Raw genomic sequence first — 19,997 nt, forward strand, 5'->3', positions numbered from 1 at the left:
AAGTTCCATGGTTTAATTAGCAACGACTTTAGTCAGTGAAACAGTCAACCAGCGAAGTGTGGTATCAGCACCTGCTGCTTCACACACTCCCTCTTTCTCTCCAACAGTGAACAATGTCTTTGTGTGTGTGTGTGTGTGTGTGTGTGTGTGTGTGTGTGTATGTAAGAGAGTGTTTCAGATTGTTTAGTAGGTAGTGTTCCTTCACGTCTCCTCTTTTCTCCCAAATGGTGTAATTTTACTTAAGTAGAGTTATGCGTCATGAGCTAAACTAAAAGCTGGACATTCTGGGCTTGGAGCCCGTTTTGTAATTCTGGAAAGCTCTGAAAAGTTGCTGTCTCTCAAGGCTAATGCTTATTATGTCTATATAGTTTAACGTGTGTGTGCAAGTGAGAAAGCAAAAGAAGCCTAAACTAAACGAGTGTAACCTCCTTTATTATATAACATGATGCCGTGGTATCAGTGAGGCAGCTCTGTAGTCAGAAAAGAGTGAGATTTAGCAAAGACGTAGATGATTTAGAGAGATGGAGAGACCTCAGGTCTATCACGTCTATTTATGGATGTTTTGTACAGTGCACAGTGCTAAGTGTGATAAACACACGTTTACAGCATGTCCAAACGGCTTGGCTTTAGTCCGCTCTTCCAGATCGATGTGCATCCTACTTCTTCATTTTTCTTTTACGCGTTTCCCTTGTTCCCTTGAGTCCTTTCTATCTCGAGGAAGATCCTTCACGGAGGCAGGGGATTGTGTCAGTCGAGCAGAGATTTACAGGCAGTCAGAGCTGTTTCAGTATTGATGACTGTCCTACCCTCACATAACTCTTATACTCCACTGTATTTGTAGTTGCAGCCCACATTCACATGATCAGCAGACACCTGCTTGTGGATAGACAAACTCACAAACATCCCAAGACCAAGATTACTAAATATGACAGGGCTGACATACATGTAAACAAATACTGGCACAGATTTAACAAAATGATATTGTTGCCTAGTCTGCAACGTTATTACTGTACTTAAGTGTGGATTATTTTATACTTAATCCTTACTTTTAACTAAGAAAAGTAGAAGATTCTTTACTTTTTACTCATGGGCCATTTCGCTGCTCTTGCAATTAACATATTATTTCAAAGTTATATTGCCTTAATTTATATTTATTGTAATTTTAGTGTTTAATTAAATGTAGGAGTGTGTACTTTAATGCAAGTAAATATGTTGAAGCCTCTTTTACAAGAGTATATTTTAGATGAACTATTGCACTTTGGTTTGAGTATGAAATATGTGTAATTCTAACAGTGTATAACATGTGAGTCAGTTGGAACTGATTGGGAGAGCCACTTATGTTTGAGTTGATGAGTGTGAGGGAGACCTTCAGAGAAATGGAGGGTAGAGAGATGCACACAGAGGGAGGGTTGTGGGAGATATTAAGCGTGTCAGAGGTACTCCCATTGCCTTCCAGCATGATTGTTTAATAATCAGGCATTTTGCTATGGCTCTCCAGGGATTTTCATTTTAAAGAAGTACTCATTTTGCTAATACGGAATACCCTGTCATGTACACACTCACAGTATGCATGGAAATGATAGATTGTGGGATCTTTGAGGAGGGGGAAAAAATTAACGGTATACTGTTGATTAGAAATTTCTATGTTGCATTGGATCAGTGTCCAGAGTGACATTTATGTTTCCTGTACTGGTGGGTACTCACTTTACACAAGCAATGGGAAATGCTATTGAGGTCTGGAGACTCCCTCTGCAAGCCTTGCCTGTATTTCATGTATTTCATACGTGCTCCTGTGGATTGCCATATTGCCTCCTGGGAAGACTTGGGTGACAACCGCACACTGGTTGGAGGAGATGGGAAGCACAGTGTGCTTAAGGGCTGTATCCATGGTGCCCTCAACTGTGGAAGAGCTCCCAAAGTCCATGTCTGTTTTTATTTGTATGGCATGTTTTTGTCTGGTTTGATGCCTTTGTTTTACATCTGATTTGTTTTTCATCATTGTATTCTTTGTTTGGAGGTCAATTATAGCTACAGGGATTAAGGGGCAGCATGACTTTTCTCATGTAAACATACTACAGACTATACTTGTATATGTATATGGGGGATGCTAAAAAGCACAGGATTTTATTTTTGATTGCGTATAGAGTCATACAAACTGACATGCAAGCAATACATTTGTTTGACGCATGCAGTAAATATTTGGGGCAAGAATAGCATGATCATAACAAACAAGCAAAAAAAAGTAAAAGGTCATCACAGAAATGGAGGACTGAAACACTAACAGTTTAAAGAAACACATGACAAAATAATTTCAGATCACAGTCTCTCTCACAGTGAAGGGTGGCAAAGCCCGGCCCAACCGAGCTGAAATCTTCGTCATTTTTCACTCTCCACCTACAACGCCTCTTTTCACAGAGTATTTTTAATGCTTGCTAGATGTGTTTAGTCTTCTCTGCTTTAAAAGCCCACTCCTGTAGCTACATGAGCCTGTGTCTCTTGATCAGAGCCAGACTGAAAAGGGAGGTAGGCTGAGCTACACAGGTCTCAGTACATATTTACAGTGCTTTGCATAAGTATACACACCCCAAGAACTTTTCCACATTTTGTAGCATTACAACCTGGAGCTGAAATGGACCTAATTGGGATTATCCATCCATCTTCTACCACTTACTCCTTCTTCAGGGTCACGGGGGAACCTGGAGCCTATCCCAGGGTGCCAGTCCATCACAGGGCACAATCACATACCCACTCACACACTACGGACACTTTAGACACACCAATCAGCCTACCATGCATGTCTTTGGACTGGGGGGTTGGGGGAGGAAACTGGAGTACCCGGAGAAAACCCCCGCAGCACGGGGAGAACATGCAAACTCCGCCCACACATGGCCCCGGCGGGAATTGAACCCAGGACCCTGGAGGTGTGAAGCGAACATGCTAACCACTAAGCCACCATGCGCCCCCACTGGGATTATATTCAATTCAATTCAATTCAATTTTATTTGTTATAGTGCTTTTTATAATGGACATTGTCTCAAAGCAGCTTTACAGAAATGTATAAACACGGGATACAGATTTTAAATGTGTGAATTTATCCACACCAGCCATTCTGGTACCAACATCCATGCAATCTTCAAAATCACAGTGATCACACTTCATTCTGATGTTTGATGTGAACATTTATTGAAGCTCTTGACCTGTATCCGCATGTTTTTGTTTTTGTTTTTGCATTGCACTGCTGCCACATGATTAGCTGATTAGATAACTGCATGAATGTGTAGTTGTATAGATGTTCCCAATAAAGTGGACAGTGAGTGTATGTCATGAATGTCATGAGTTTGTTTCTCTGACTAATGTCATCCTTACCTGGTTACTGACATTTGTTGGATGGCCTTGTTTAGGCAGAGTCTCAGTTGCGTAATATTATCTCTATTTCTAAATAATTAAATTAATGGTGCGCCATGGCATGTTCAAAGTATAGTATATATTTTTATAGGCAAACTCCAATTGATACTTTTCGTAAATGTTGTCCTGGTGTCACGCAAGGGAGGCTGAAACGGAAGCAAGTACAGGTATGGCAGTTTAATCAAACAGCAAGAAGTCCAAAGGATCAGACTGAAATCAATGTACATATTCAGGCAAGGGTCAAATGATCAGGCAAACAGGCTAAACTAGGCAAGGCAGAGAATCGAGGTCAACAGAGTAAACAAAGTCAAGAATCAGAAACGCAAACACGATATAAAGCTTGGAATAATGACAGAGACTAAGCAACTGAGCTTAATACTTCGCAAAGACTAAGTTTTTGAACAGTCTCTTATATGTGTGGTGTGCTTGTAAGTGTAAATTGGATGCAGGAGTGTGAGATTAGAATGTAGGTGTGTTCTGGGAATTGCGGTCCATGATGGCCATGTTTGTAGGCCGCAGTGCAGGATGGGAATTGTAGTCATTGGTTTGATGTGATATGACACCTGATAGCTCTTTGGTCTTCTTGAAGCAGTTTGTTTATGTATGTGCTCTCTGCCTTCCATCTACAGGTGTATTTATATTGAGATTCTGTGATCATGTAATGCTGGTCATTATGAGTATCTTAAATCGAACATATATACAAAGAAAAAAAAATGAGAGAAAATTAAAAAAAATAATTTGACAATTCAACTGGTGGATGTTAATGAGAAGGCTTTTGTGATATTTTAAATTTACTCATAAATGTAATATTTATGAGTAAATTTAATCATTTACATATTACTTAAATCTTCATAGAACACCATGAAGATATGCTAAAAACTACATTAACAGCTGTTCATGAGGTTGCTTCATGAGAATCGCTAACTACAAGTAACAACTAATGATGCATGAGCTAAAACACAATCTATACTTTCTAGAAAAATAATATGAAAACTAGCATTATCCAGCAGGTTTATCTCAACTATGTTGCATTCACTAGGTTGGTAGTATAAATTAGTATGCTAGCTATTATGTAATTTATGAATTCAGCATTCAGATCAGCATGATTGAAAACTATACACTCATATACACAGTGCCACTGCAGGAACTGGTTAGTGTATATTTGTTTCGACAAAATGTAATAATTGAATTAATTAACATTTTATAACTTTGATATGTATACTGTTACATTTTGGGTGGCAAGATTCTGGCTAGTTGAAATGCTGACTGAATACTAAACTTGGAAAACAACTAGCCACAGTGGCTTGTGAGTTACTACTAAGTTCCTTTTCAAGCCCTGGGTTAGTTCAATTGCTGTTCTACATTAAAAATATGTCTATATTTCATTCCATCTGTTTCTTTATGATTGCTCCTGTTCTTGGTTAGGTATCATGTTTGTTAGTTTGTGTTTTGTTTTGTCTGTGAACTGTAAGGCATGGTGTGTGTATGCTTAGCAAACACCATGCTAGATAGTAGAGTGTGTTTTAGTTCTGAGCGTCAGGTTGAAGCCTCTGCTGGTTTCTGATGGTTGAGGTGTGTAAATGCACTGCCAGACCATATGGACAGCATTGTCTTGGGAGGCTGGTACCCACTTACTGTAGCTCTGCTGCTGCCACCACTGCTCACACACTCCATCTGTCTCTTTCCACTCTTCCTCGCTCACTCTGCCACACTCCTCCATTCTGCTCTTTTGGAACTGGAAATTCGTGTAGTGTTAAAAGGACGCAACTTAGCATGTACATCTACATATATTCCTAATGAACGCATCATGCTGCTTCTGCTAGCAGGTGTAAAGGCAGACAGGTGTGTTAGGTGGAATGTTATCATTGGGTTTGTTAACTGAAGCCTTGGCTGACTAAAGCTTATGTGTCACTGAAACTGTTTTAAAGGAAGAGCAATGAGTTGTGCTACTGACAGAGCCAAGTGGCCACTCAAGTGGATGGCTGTGTAAAAGCTGGACTCTGATCATTCTTGCTCTTGCTTTCTCACACACTTATCTTCCGCTCACGCTCACTATCGCTTGTTCTTTCTCTTGCACTCATTCTCTTGCTTTCGATAATGATGGCAGTTCTTCAAGTGCAAACCCTGTACATTTAATAATCATAATTTCTCACTCAAATTTAAAACCTAGCTCAATTCATTATTAATGGAGCACTGCCTAATCAGGTTGCAAGTTGTGTTGTTTATATCCAGTATGGTCAATGAACTCTTTTCTGACTCTAAGCTAATATACATCATGGTTTTCAAAATTCAGATATTTGGTATAAGGAATCATCGATTTAAGTAATGAGAGAGATGTTGTATATGCTGTAAATGTTGTAGCAAACGTATGACTGCTTGTTCTGCTGTAACGCACCAGGCTTAGGTGGAGGGTGAGGATCCATGTGGAGAGCAGGTTATTTACATAATCCATGCAGACGGAGTTCCAAACACTGTCCAGTATAGACATGTTTAATGCATGAAGGAGATAGCAAAGATAATTAGTTATTTTACACTCAAGCTGTTTGTCTGCTATGGCAAAACGTGTAACTGAATGGGTTGGTACCAGCAGTCTGCTTGGGGAATTTCAGATGTCATACTACTTGTTACAACCAGATGTTTGCTGTCTCTCATGTTTGTCTGGATCTCCTCATCTATTCATTGGGAGTGAGGACCTCAGACAGCTCTCTAGACCATGGAAATAATCGAAACTGATTCGCAGGAACACAGTGAAGTGTGGTGAGCCTCAAGTTTGTGTATATTCACCCCAGTGCAGAGAACAGATCCAGTCTTGCTGGTTGTTCCTACACTATGATCATCTGTGGTATCCTGATGAACGGCTGATGCTTATTTTTAGTTCTTGTTAAAAGATTGGGGGCACGGTTAGCACATTTGCCTAGGGTTGAGAGTTTGAATTCCGACTCTGCCCTGTGTGCACAGAGTTTGCATGTTCTCCCCATGCTTCAGGAGTTTCCTCCAGGTACTTCGCTTTCCTCCACCAGTCCAAAGACATGTAGGCTTGTCCCTAGTGTGTGAATGGGTGTGTGAAAGTGTGTGCTCTGCAGTGGGTTGGCACCCTGTCCAGGGTATCCCCTGCCTTGTGCCCCAAGGTCCCTGGGATAGGCTCCAGGCTCCCCCGTGACCCGGCGTAGCATTCAGGGTATGGATAATGGATGGTAAAAGCCTTTCTAAACAATGGGAACTAAATAGCACCCCCTATCTGACACAGTGTTCTCCATTATATAGTAATACCAAAAGACCACTCTGTAGATAACTTTTTTCCATGGCAGTGGAAAGTTTTGGAAGAAGCACAACAAGACAGGCCATCAAAAAGCGATCTCTGATGACCTGTGTGTGTGGTTGGAGTGGTTTTGGTATGGGCAGTGGTTCCAGCAGACCTGTGGGCAGATGATGAGATGTTTTTGACTGTGTATATAATTGACAAGGCATCATTATTTATTGAGAATTTGTTGTTTACCTATTTAATTGTTCCCACATGATTTGAGGGACAAACTGTAAGGAGAGCATTTTTGAGGCGTGGGCTCGTTGTTCTGAATCTTACCAATTTCATAATCTCTCAGTGAATGGAGGCTATGATACAGGCTGGTGGGATAATGGTTTGTTCAGGCAGAGATTCAATGGGACCATCATGGATTTGGGAGAGCTATGCTAAGTCATTCCACTTAAAACATTTTGGCTTATCCTTGAGAATTTAGGTGAGAGGAGTAGCCATTGAGCTAAAACCTCAAATAAACAAATAAAAATTCACTATGTCCAAAAATCTTTGCATTTAGTCATCAACATAGGGTCTAAGCCTGTTGTCCTTTTTCTCCAGCTAACTTTATGTAGGTCGCTAAAAGTCAGTGTGGAACAGTGGTGGCCAGTCCACAGGGGCACCATTTATATCAGCCGCTAATACAAGTCCTTATTCACATCTCCATACATTTTAAATTCCGTTGAAATAGTAATTACCTCTTTTGGCTGACCAATCAGCTTTATAGGTGCAATTATCTTCCACAGAGTTATTATTGCACCTAGTTGTCAAAATGGAAGCTACAACTCTGGGGCAGAAATCTTGCTGTCCCGTGCTCAGGAGAGGAGCAGCACATGGAAAAGTTATAGGGGTTGCAAGGCTGGGATAGTTTAAAAATACTCAACGGCCACTAAGGTCTTGTTTAATAAAAAACTTGTTAGTAAATAAAATGCAGAAAGTGTGACTATGATGTACATAACCATTTCTATTGTAAGGTATATTGTAACGATTGGAAGACAGAAAGATGGATTATGAAGGGAGTAATGTTTCTACATCAGAAATATGTGTGCACTATGGTGATGCAAAGACTGTGGGAAAAAATTTGTAAAATATGTCTGGCAGCCCTGGTTAATGATATTAGATCTACCCTGTCTCACACACAGGATGCACATCTGCTGCAACAAACACAGTTGAACCTTTGTTGGTCTAAAACTGCTCCAAATGAGCTGCTAGACTGTAAGCTGGATGACTATACAGTATTATGTCGACGATCAACTGCCTAGTACAGGGTTACTCTAAACATTCACTCTAAAGTAGCCTATAGCATAAAGTCAAGTGTGGTAGCCTCTTGAACTAATTTTATTTGAGGCTATATTGTTATTAATGTTGTCCTACCCCTTGAGCTGCTTCTGGTGTGGAGAAAATTCACACTGACCCAGTACCTTTTTGTTTCCAGTGTATGTTCTTTTATTAATCAAATCTGTGTTATCCATGTGAGCTGTTATCTGATCCAATTTGTGTTCTCCGTGTCCGTCTTTTCACTATCTAGCTAACATTAGCCAACTAGCGTGCGATCATCACCTCTGTCTGCTGCCAGACATCTTTTTAAAGTTGGGTCTTGATGACATGACAGTGTGTGATGTACTGTATATGAAAACTTCCACTAAAACAAACCCATCAGCTCTGACTGAATTAATAATACAGGCTTTCCATTGTGACTTGCAGCCACACGTGTGCACTAATTATTAGAGTCTTTTGTTTCACTCTGACTCAATAATAGCCCTCTTTTGCCTGCAAGGTGAATTGTAATGTTAACATTGACATGCCCACCCCCTAACTCCCACCCCCTCTGTTAAAACCGTGTTTGACTTGTGTTTGAAGTTCCCTGGGGCACATTTGAGTAGTTTATTTAACTGTGCATTTATCTAGCATTTCTATATTACCTAATATTTTTGCACAATGATGTATGTTGTGGATGTTTGTTTTAGAAGCTTGACATGTAGCAACCAGCCAGATGCACTGCATCCATCACATCACGAATGTGTACTTATATGTTTAGTACAGATATAGAATCACTACAAACATTACAAACGGCACTTATAATAAGAGTAACAAGCCTGTGTGAAACTCTTGTCAAATTCAGTTTGATTAAATGAAAATTTGACATATTTGTGACATTTACATAATTGCAAAGGTTACCACAACAAAGACAAAACAGGAAAATCTTGCAGAACCAACCATGAATTCTCAAGGCATGCACACAAAGTTCTGAACATCAATGGGCGAATCCTGTGGAAATATTATTTTAGTATGTGTGTATTTAGTACCTGTGTGTTGCCTGGCACAATAAACATCTCTCCATGGAACCAGTAACACGTCAGAAGTCATGGGGAAAATATTGCAGGATGTGCATGCATACATTTATTCAGGCCACCCTTCTGAGCATACCTAAGTAGCACAATCAGCAAATATTAGAGATAATGGACAAAGTTTATCTCCTTTTCCTTCTTTGGGGACTTTGGAAACTTTTGAATATTAGTTTAACAAAGACATTCTTTTAGCCTGTATAAGAGCAAACTGTCATGAGCAATTTTCGATAGAAAGAACAAGAGAGACAAAGAAAGTTTTTGAGGAACTCTCTGTCTCCTTTGATGTTGAACTGTGCCGGAGGTATTTATTGGACAGTGTTAGTACAGCTTTAAGAGAGACCCTCCTTAGATGAAGAGAGGAAGGAGAATTACTCCCCCGGTGCTGCATGGCTGTATCAGCTTGGCATAATGAGGGCACTGCTGCACACTCACACCTCCCTACCTGTCCTGTGGGAGTCTCCCTTCATCATGTGACATGTGCAACATCCCATATTTTCTGCCCTCCATACTGAACATGTGACCTCTCTAGCATTTCCATATTGCCTAATATTGTCAGTGATGATGTATGGTGTGGACTCAGTGCTTGACATTCTTTTATATTCAGAAGGCAGTGCATGCCATACTGCAAACTATGGCTTTCCTAGGTTTTTTTTTTTTTTTGCTGTTTTTTTAGAGCTCTATATTTATGATTTGCATTAAATATTATATTGCATATTTTGCCCTGTTTTCAAGCTGGCAACCAATAATATTACAGGGAAGCTGGAAATGTGTAATGCACTATGCTATGTACTGTATAACTAGATAACTAGACTGTACATAACAATAGACAGAAAAGCTATAGAAAATCAGTTGAGATATATATATATATATATATATATATATATATATATATATATATATATATATATATATATATATATATATATATATATATATATATATTCTAATACAAGAAATAAAATCACTTTTAGTCACAAAATCACTAACTTTGGGTTTTTACCAGAATATGTTTTACGTTTGTTTAGGGAATTTACATGGGTTTAATAATCCATTTGGCATTAAAAAAAAAATTATTTTGTTTCACTTCATTTTCATAAGCAAATGCAAAACAAGGGCACAGAAGTTTAATAATTTCTATTTTTCCTTTTGAAAAGAATTTTCAAAAAATAATTTTCTAATCATTTTTAACGTTTTAATTGGACATTTAAATTTTCACACTTTCTACTGGCACATGAATGGAGACATAAAATAAACATTTTAACGTTAAAAATTTGAAAATAATTTTGCATAGTACTGTATAGACAGTGGTATTTAACCTGCAAGACTTTAGTTATAATTATTTTGGTTAGTGGTGCCCCAGTGGTGAAGGCTGTGAGTTCAAATCCCATCAACCCCACACTGCCACAGTTGGGTCCCTGAGCAAGGCCATTAGCCCTCGGCTGCTCCGTTGTATCCCGCTGTTAATTGTAAGCTGCTTTGCATAAAAGCAGCAGCTAAATAAGCAAATTTATACATACATTTTTACAGTTCATTCATCCATTCAGTCATTCAGTCAGTCAGTCAGTTTTTGTGTCAAATAGTCCTTTAAACTGTGTGCTTTGTGACAATATTCCATAATTCAAATCTTTGTAGCAGCACCACCAAAGCACCCAATATATACTAATAGTAATCATAAAAGCTCTGAATTCTCAGTATGTACACCTTCTTTCTCGTGCTAATCGTGAGGACGAAGAATATACTGACCTGTTTCCTTTACCTGGTGATTATGAGGATGCTTACCAGAATGCTAATGTTGAATAAATGTTCAAAAGGGAGGAATGTGGTGATAATTGACTTATAATCAATAACTACACTGAATCAATATTTACTTAGAAATAATATATTACCTGACAATACAGAAGTTCACAATTAGTACATTCTTAATGAATTGTTTGACTCAAGAACCATGAGTGTTGTTCTGTTCCCGTCTTCTACTTATGACACTGTTTGAAGACAGAGTGACTCAGACTTATTTTAACTTATCTATCCCCTGTTTGGAAATGTAAGCACTTTTTTAAACCCTGTTTTTCCAAGTGTGACATCCTGTTTTTGTAACAAGGCACATGATACATGTGACTTTGATATTGAGTCTGAGTCAGCATAATGAAGCCTCAGCAAAAGTTTTCTTGACATGTCACAGAGTGCTTCTCGGTTCTCGAAAATCTTATTAATATAATAATACGTGTTTTGCCTGAGTTCTGTCACTTTAAATTCTTATAGGTGGATTTCCACAAGAAGTTCCTCACAGAACTCAATATCCCACAAAGTGATAAGAACTGAACTTTCTCTACAGATCTATGCTGTAAAATGAACTGTAGTTTGACTTGGATGATCAGCAGATGACTGTTTGTAGCCTTTCACATTTATTGACTTTGTGATAATCAGTTAAGGCCTGTTGCCTACTTGTATAGACTGTAATAATCATCTGTGAGCAGTTATTGTTATGTATCTATAGGTTATGTGCCTACTTTTATAAATTATGATTGACAGTGGTTTATGTGTTACATAACTTTTTTCCTCCTTTTATTTCTTGGCTTCTGAAATGGCTATGGGTGAATAGCACTGATATAAAAGATCATGATTTATGACTCTTAAAAGAGACAGTGAAAGCAAAACATAAAGCATAAAAGCAGGACAACGACCCAGAAGATCTTAAACAGAACAAGCATCATGTGATTTCCATTAAACAGAGAACATTTTTAGAATAATAGATTGCAATGATACATTATATATAACAGAAATAGAGCGGAGAATTGGCATTGGTTGATGTGTGGGCTTAGTGGGGGGGTTGGGCAGTGAATATTACCCTCAGTGGGGGAGTTCTGGTGGAGGAGAGACACAGTCGAGCCAGTTCATCTATGTGCTGCTGGTGCCATATGGAACCACACGATACATCCACTCACTCTCATGCTTGATTGCCTGATCTGAGGGAGCAGAAGTAATACACTGGCAAAGTGAACCAAGCTGAACAAAATAAAGAACATTGGTTGAGGGCAGTCCTTGGGCCACTTGTAGCGCCTGGATGCTCTAGAAACCTGATAGAAACCAGAAAGTATTAAGTGAAAACTAAGTGAAAGGTGGGCAGGGGGCATCTTTAACTCACTAATGAGTGTGAGTCTGTGTTTTGGATGTATAGGCTTTTTTTTATTAGCTTAGGTTCTTTATTTTTTATTTTTAAAAGTAATGTTTCTCATTCAGGTCAGGATGTTTTAATGTTGAGCGTACCTTATGAAAACTATCTTACTATTGTAGACTGCTGGATAAAACAAATGTAGTTTTATCATTAGTTACTGTACCTCAGTTTTGTTGGTTTTGGAAGAAGAGCAGCTTTTCAGAGGTCTTCCTACTCAGACAGCAATGTGTCTGATGCTCGTTTCTTTCTCGGCTTCACTCAAATGCATTTTCTTTGAAGCTCATTGTTATGCTTACGTATTCCAAGGGAAGCATGAAATGTCAAATTTAGCAATAACAACAACAAAAACAACAACAATAGCAACTCTCATTCCAGTATTATTATTATTATTGTAAAATGCTCACCTTTAGAGCTCAGTTAAGTGTTTGGATACCTCTCCTGGCAAAAAGCGTAATTTCTAAATTGCCAGAGAGTGAAATTTTTCCTTGAAGCTTTCTTGACACATTTGACATTATTATTTGATGAATTTCCACATGCATTGATGCATCAATTTCCAAATAACTGTTTGAGTTAAGAAATTTGGCCCCACTGAAAGGAGCCATTTCCCTTTTCCCCCACTTCATCTAGATTTCAGAATCTGTGGATAGTTTTAGGGAGAAAATCTCAATCTTTATTTTTACATTCTTTCCTTGTTTAAACTAGCCAATGAATTTAAAGAGCTTACTATTATTTGTCGCAGAGTGTTGTTTTTACCTACAAACCTACAAATTTATGCTACAAAAAAAGTTGGATTTATCATAAAACCTGCCTCGGGTGTTGTCACCGTTTGAACTGATAAAATATAAAACTTTTCTAACTAGGCTAGTTTGGTGTCGCTAGTCAAGGGGAGGCTGCTACAGTGCCATGCAAAGTGCATTGTCTTTCCTTATGCTCTGCTCATGTAATGTTTGTTTTGTTCAATAATTCACATAAAATACTTTGTACAATCTCAACACGTCTGTTTTATTTTCTCTTCCCATTTCAACATGTGGTAGTGTTCTTCATTACTCCTTGCATAGTATTCGTCACATAACACTTAAAACAATGCTATTTAGTGGCTTTCATCAGTAACAGGCACAATCCATGAATATTACAATGTTCACGTAACTGGAACTCACATAGATATTTACACCCCTTGTTTTCCTGCTCAGCATGAGAGGATGTTACTGTTTCAGTTTCAACCCCTTTGCTGGTTTAAAAAAAACAACAAATCGGCACATAACCATTTTTCCTCACACTGGCTGTGAGCTAGCGTTTGGCAGAATTGAGAGACTGTCAGCCAATAATACACAAGCGTTTCCACGTATTTTCCTGTAAATCCTGTCTGATTTGTCTCGCCTCAGTTCACTGAAGATATAAAATTACAGGCGGTCTTCTTTTACTGACATTCAAATACGTAGCGACAAACCGCCCCAAGTGGATCATTATTCGGGGCTAAAGAACAAATCTTCGGCGCTACAGCCCCAGGCCAGATTATGCCCCTTGCAGCCACACAAAATGTGATTTATTTTAAAAATGCATTTTACTTAATACTATTTTCTTAACAATAAATTTGTAATGCAAGTAACGTAATTTTATTGACATCAATAACTGTAATCAAATTATATAAATTTAAAATGTAATATGTTACATTACTGCGTTGTCAGAAAAAATAATTAGAATACAGTAACATGTTCCTTTGTAACACGTTACACCCAACTCTGGTAGTTACGCCTCTGTAAACTACTAATTATTGCATTAAAAAGTTAACTGTTTCCTATTATCTGGAACTTTGTAATCAAATAATTTTATGGAACTGGACCTTTAGTAATTTTAGTTGAATAGTCTTGTGAAAGAGTTTCAGTTAAGAAAGTGGCACATACTGCCTGGGAACAATTAGATGGATTTGTTCAGGAGCAGAAAAAGCACTGCATGCAAGGAAGTACATTGATGCTGTAAATGGAACATAGACATTCAGTACTTAAGTGAAATTTGTGTAAATTAAGTTTGTAAGAGATTTTAGTTATATTTGATTGCATACAGTCTAAAATGTTATTTCTATTTTGGGGTAAAAAAAGAGAGAGAACATGGTAAATCTCTTATTTAGCAATAAAATGATCAAAGAAATCCTTTATGTTCATATTCTCAATATTGCTAGGAGACCTGAACACTGCAGGAGGAAGAGCACGTGAACACGTCAGCTATAATGAGATTGGTCTGGCCCAGTGGATTTGTTAGACAGTGTGGGATGAGTCTGGGCTTGCTGTAGTTCAGACCTGTTGCTTTTCTGTGAGCCGATGAAGTATTCACTCCAGAGGAGCACTTAGTTATATAGGTCAACCTCCTGCAAGCAGGGCAAGACTTTATCATTAGTTGGCTGCCAAAGCATGAAGTGGATATCATTGAGCAGAAAGTGGCTTTATGAAATGGCTTGCTGTACTCTATGTGTCTGGATATATTAAGAAGGGCTGGTGGAATAGAGTAATGGCTCCAGCATAACCTACAAAACATTATCCCAGCATCAAATGTAAATCATGTTGAATTTATGTTAAGCCTCACAGACTCCATCATATGATCTTATGATCTAGCCGCTGTTCTCGTATTCTCAACAGATGTAGAACAGAAAGGGTGAATTTACACCTGTGTTGGGAACAGAGGGAGTCTGATATATGTTCCTGCATGTAGGTCAAATCTAAGCCTGCATCACTGAGAGCACTGTGTATGCCATGTAGGTTATATTTTATGCTCCAGCCTCCGTATGCATTTGCATCCGTGCTGGCAGACACCTGCTTAAAGGAGCAGTTGGGCCAAAAATTTAAAAAAATGAATTACACAATTATCCATCTGTCTTATATCTAGTGGATCATCCAAGACATGACTGGAATCTGACCTTTTTGTATTGTATCTATGAGACTAAGAAAGCTAAACTTGCTTAAAATGCTTTCACTTTTTTTGTGCGAAAAAAAAAACAAAAAACAAGCAAACAACTAAATTTTCATCCAATTTCCTTAATAGCATTGGCTAAGTAACACAATCGATACGCAATGTTTTTTTTTTTTTTTACAGAATAAGTGCATATTTAAACGTAGTTGGCCTTGTGGGCAACGATACAACTTTACACCCCACTCACCAATAATCAGACTTTAATAATCAGATGTAGAGTTTTGATAATAATTATTCAATATTTAAACTGAACATAGCTTACCATTAACATCCATGTGCATATAAAACAAATGTGGATAAACCTATGTATCAAAACATTTACTATGAATGATCCAAACATAACATTTACTAAGAATGATACACACAAATTAAAACAAACATTATCTGTTTGTGTTAGTACTGTGTATGTGCAATTACTTTATTTTAATGTACAATACAAAGTGAAAATGAAAGTGTATTGTGACAGTTGGCCTCCACTTATATTTATTTTTATAGGACGTTTAACACTGGCCATTGTCAGAAAGCAACTTTACAGAAACTTAAGCAAGCTGTTTTAGAATTTTAATGTTATTCTATTTCTACCAAGCACCTTTGTGTTTGTAAAAGTGGAATTACAGTTGTAATATTTTTGCATATTAATATTTTTAAAATAAGCATTTGGAGGCAAAAAAAAAAGACTCATACATTATATGGCCGAACGTTTGTGGACACCAGATCATCAGACCCATATGTGCTTGCTGAACATCCCACTCTAGATTTAGTTCCTCCTTTGCTGTTATAATAACCCTTCTGGGAAAGCTTCCCTCTAGATTTTGGAGCGTAGTTGTGGGGAATTGTGATCATTCAGCCAAAAGAGCATTAGTGAGGTCAGGCACTGATGTTGGGTGAGGAGCTCTGGGATGTAGTCATCATTCCAGTACATCTCAAAGGTGTTCAGTGGGGTCGAGGTCAGGGCTCTGTGCAAGCCACCCGAGTTCTTCCACACCAACCGTGCTTTTGTACACAGGGACATTGTCATGCAACAGCCGGTTTTGGCCCTTTAGTTCCAGTGAAGGGAAATTGTAATGCTAGAGGATTACATGTAAAGACATTCTTTACAATTTTATGAAAACAGTTTGGGGAAGACCCAAATTTGGGTGTGATTTTCAAGTGTCCACAAACATTTGGCCATATAGTGTATTTTTCACATACACTATTTCACAGAATGTCCATAACTATTCATTTTCATGTTGCCAAAAATATTTTTTAAATGTATAAATATTAAAACTAACTTCATCACAATGTCCTTTAATGTTAAATAATTTGTTTAGTTGCTTGAGCTTTAGTCGCCTCAGAAATCTGCGGTTAAGTCAGGGAGAGGAAAAACCCATCTTATGTCGCTCATCTCCAGGCCGACTCTCCTTCACGTTCCTCCTCTTTGCCACGCTAATTAGGCCTTCTGCATACCTTAATTACGCCAAGTTCTATGCTAATGCAGTATTCCTGTGCGATTTGCTTGCCAAGTCTTGTAGACACTGGGCCTGATTTGCATTTCACAAAAGGGTTATTTTTATTCTTGTTTAAAGGGGGGTGGGGTGAGGAGGGGTGGGGGGTTCAAACAGAGATAGAGACAGAAGGAGAATAAAGAGTGTGAGAGAGACAGAATATAGAGGAAGTTAAGTGTAATGTGGAAATGGTTATTGTGTGTACACACAAAACCCTTCATTTTCATTTGGGAAACCCTGTGTTGTCTGTGCAGACTTAATTGTGGTGTGCCTGGCTTCATTTCCTGAAAATCGTTTCCTGTAGAGAGTACAGAGAGCTTTACTGTGTCCTTTTTTGTGGAAGACGTGATGCTTATCACTTTGCTTTCCATAATGTGTTATTGTACTAAAATTTATGGTAGCATTTGTGCTTTTTTTAAGCAGCTCAGTCATTAATGTTACTTGTTAAGCACAGGTAAAAAGTATCTCTCTCATTCATTTTTAAGTATATCAGCATGGTTCCTAGTCTTTCAACACCTTACCAGCACCTGACAGTGAGCAAGTGATGTCACTGTTAGTTGCCCTTTTCCTGACCTTTGACCTGCAGGCAGTGTTGGTCGGGGACATACAGGGGGAGGAAAATCAGTGTGAGGTCTAAAGGAGGCGTGGAGTGGTGGGGGGTTGATGAGAATTTTTCTTCCTCTCGCTGGGGCAGTGCTGCATGGCTTACCAAACGTTCCTGTGTTACCTTTAGTAAACACTCCTTATGGATTATTTAAGATAATGAGGAATCTGTGATGAAGACATATCCAGCGTGAGTAAAGTTTGACTCTGATGAGCTGTATTGCTGCTAAAAGTTGTGTATTGGTTGCCAGTATTGTCAATATTGCTCTAATTGTTTTAATGATTTTGGAGATTCATTTGATTTAAATTGACACTGTAGTATTATTATCAATTATTTAAATGATATAAAAGTTCATATTGCTGCAATCTTGGTGAGTGGTGTGTTCTTTCAGTCTCCTCAGAAATGTGAGGTTTTGGAGTGTGTGTGTGTGTGGGTTGGGGGGGTTTGGGTGAGAGACAGAGACGCATAGTGGAGTAAAGAGGAAGGAACAGCGCTGTGAGGAACACGGTTCAGTGGCATCACCATGTTCTATTGATTTTCACTGGAGATTGTTGTATCGGGCCTGTCCTCTAAAATCTCACATTTCCTTCAGCCTCAGCACCAATCTGGCAGCTCATCAGCTCCATCAGCACTAATGTATGAGCATTAGCAGCTTTTTTTCCCAGCATGACAACTGGATCACATCCCTTTGACCGGAACATATTTAACTCTGCGCTTCTCCTGATCAAGATAGTAAGAGATTTGTTTCCCAGGAATAAAATTATCTGAAAGGTTGGCTTAACTACTTGCATAATGAATGAATGAATGAATGAATGAATGCTGAAGTGTAGATCCAGTACAGCAGGATTTTATAATAAGGACTTGATTCTAAAACTACAGTAGGACTAAAGTTGAGCTGAGTGTTTATAAAAATGTGCATCCTTAAGTGGAAAATTTTATATATTTTTTTCTAATTGCTAAACTTTTACTCTCTATTCTCATCTTTGTGCCCTTCTTTTCTCTTTCTTTGTTCATATATCTTGTCTCTTCTCATCTCCTTTACTTCTTAATCCTTCTCTCTTCCCTCCACACCTGTCCTCTTGTTTCGTTTTGTCTCCTCTCTTTTTCCTTCATTTAATTTTTTTTCTTTTTCTTTCTTTTTTTCATTTAATTTCTTCTCTCTGCTCCTCTCCTCTCCTCTACACTCCTCTCTGCTCCTCTCCTCTCCTCCCCGCTCCTCTCTGCTCCTCTCCTCTCCTCCCCGCTCCTCTCTGCTCCTTTCCTCTCCTCCCCACTCCTCTCTGCTCCTCTATGCTCCTCTCTGCTCCTCTCCTCTTCTCTCCACTCCTCTCTGCTCCTCTCCTCTTCTCTCCATTCCTCTCATCTCCTCTACGCTCCTCTCTGCTCCTCTCCTCTCCTCCCCGCTCCTCTCTGCTCCTTTCCTCTCCTCCCCACTCCTCTCTGCTCCTCTACGCTCCTCTCTGCTCCTCTCCTCTTCTCTCCACTCCTCTCTGCTCCTCTCCTCTTCTCTCCATTCCTCTCATCTCCTCTACGCTCCTCTCTGCTCCTCTCCTCTCCTCCCCGCTCCTCTCCTCCCCGCTCCTCTCTGCTCCTCTCCTTTCCTCCCCGCTCCTCTCTGCTCCTCTCCTCTTCTCTCCTCTCTGCTCCTCTCCTCTTCTCTCCTCTCCGCTCCTCTCCTCTCCTCTCCTCTCTTCAGTATGCACCAGCAGTTTGCTAGCTATAAGGAGCAGGTGCGGCGGATAGCGCAGGAGCCTCAGCAGAGGCAGCAGGGCCAGCACAAGGATGATGCACCCACCTGTGGCATTTGCCACAAGACAAAGTTTGCCGACGGCTGTGGGAACCTCTGTTCCTACTGCCAGACCAAGTTCTGTGCCCGCTGTGGAGGAAGGGTCTCTCTGCGCTCCAACAGTGTGAGTGTCCTCAGTTTCTACTGGTCCTTCTGCTGGATGGAGCTGAACAGCTTTCTTAGCATTTTCCTAGCTGCTGTTTGAATCTCTGTATCTGTCACGTTCAACATTTTAAATCTCCAAACTGCATGTCATATTTCTGTCTGTATATTGAAGCTGTGCTCTTGTTGCTTGCTTGTTTCTGCTTACACCTGTGTAAGGTTTATCCACTACTTGTGTCTTACCTACTGATGTGAGGACATTTAAGCAGAGGAGAGGGAAGAAGTGTGAGCCAGGTGGAAAGGTTAATTAGGAATTAGTCAGAGGAGATCAGGGCCTTGCCCACCAGGGGTTCACTGAATGCCCTTGCTGGGAGGCCCTGGCTGACGCGTCATCTCTACAGGGGGTCTCAGTGCCACTGGCAGGGAAACCCCAGAAACAGTGGCTCCCTCCCAGAGCATGATATTTACCTCCTTACCTTTTTATTCCCTAAAGCTTCTGTCCCCAATTCCAAAGCCTTAATTAGTGTGCTTCCATAATGAGCCTAGTGTTGGAAGTCAACAAAACAGATAGCTTTGAACTATGGGATTAGCTCACCAATGAAGGATATATATTTACAGTAACTGGGGCTGGAGTGCAAGAAGTGTTAGCTGTAATTAAAAAAAGCCACAGATCATAGGCAAAATGGTCAATATGCATTTTTTAAATATGTTTTTCAGAGCTTGTTTAAATGAAGTAAAGAATAATGGTATAAGTGGTAGTTTATTGAGAATGTGTTAGTACAGTGATTTTCAGATGTTCAGTTGTCCTTGTCTATGGGTGATATAGAGTCAGGAGTCCTTAAT

At 39.2% G+C, this 19,997-nt stretch overlaps 1 protein-coding gene across 1 annotated transcript in view; it reads left to right on the forward strand.

Moving 5' to 3' along the window:
- Nucleotides 1-19,997, forward strand: part of LOC128605700 (regulating synaptic membrane exocytosis protein 1-like) — an 82,382-nt gene that overhangs the window by 9,851 nt on the left and 52,534 nt on the right. Inside the window, exon 3 of the mRNA XM_053621395.1 lies at nucleotides 18,963-19,176. Coding sequence (XP_053477370.1) covers nucleotides 18,963-19,176 — 214 coding nt within the window. The remainder of the gene's footprint in view (nucleotides 1-18,962; nucleotides 19,177-19,997) is intronic.

The sequence above is a fragment of the Ictalurus furcatus genome, chromosome 3, assembly GCF_023375685.1.
Source record: "Ictalurus furcatus strain D&B chromosome 3, Billie_1.0, whole genome shotgun sequence".
NCBI classification, from domain to species: Eukaryota; Metazoa; Chordata; class Actinopteri; order Siluriformes; family Ictaluridae; genus Ictalurus; species Ictalurus furcatus.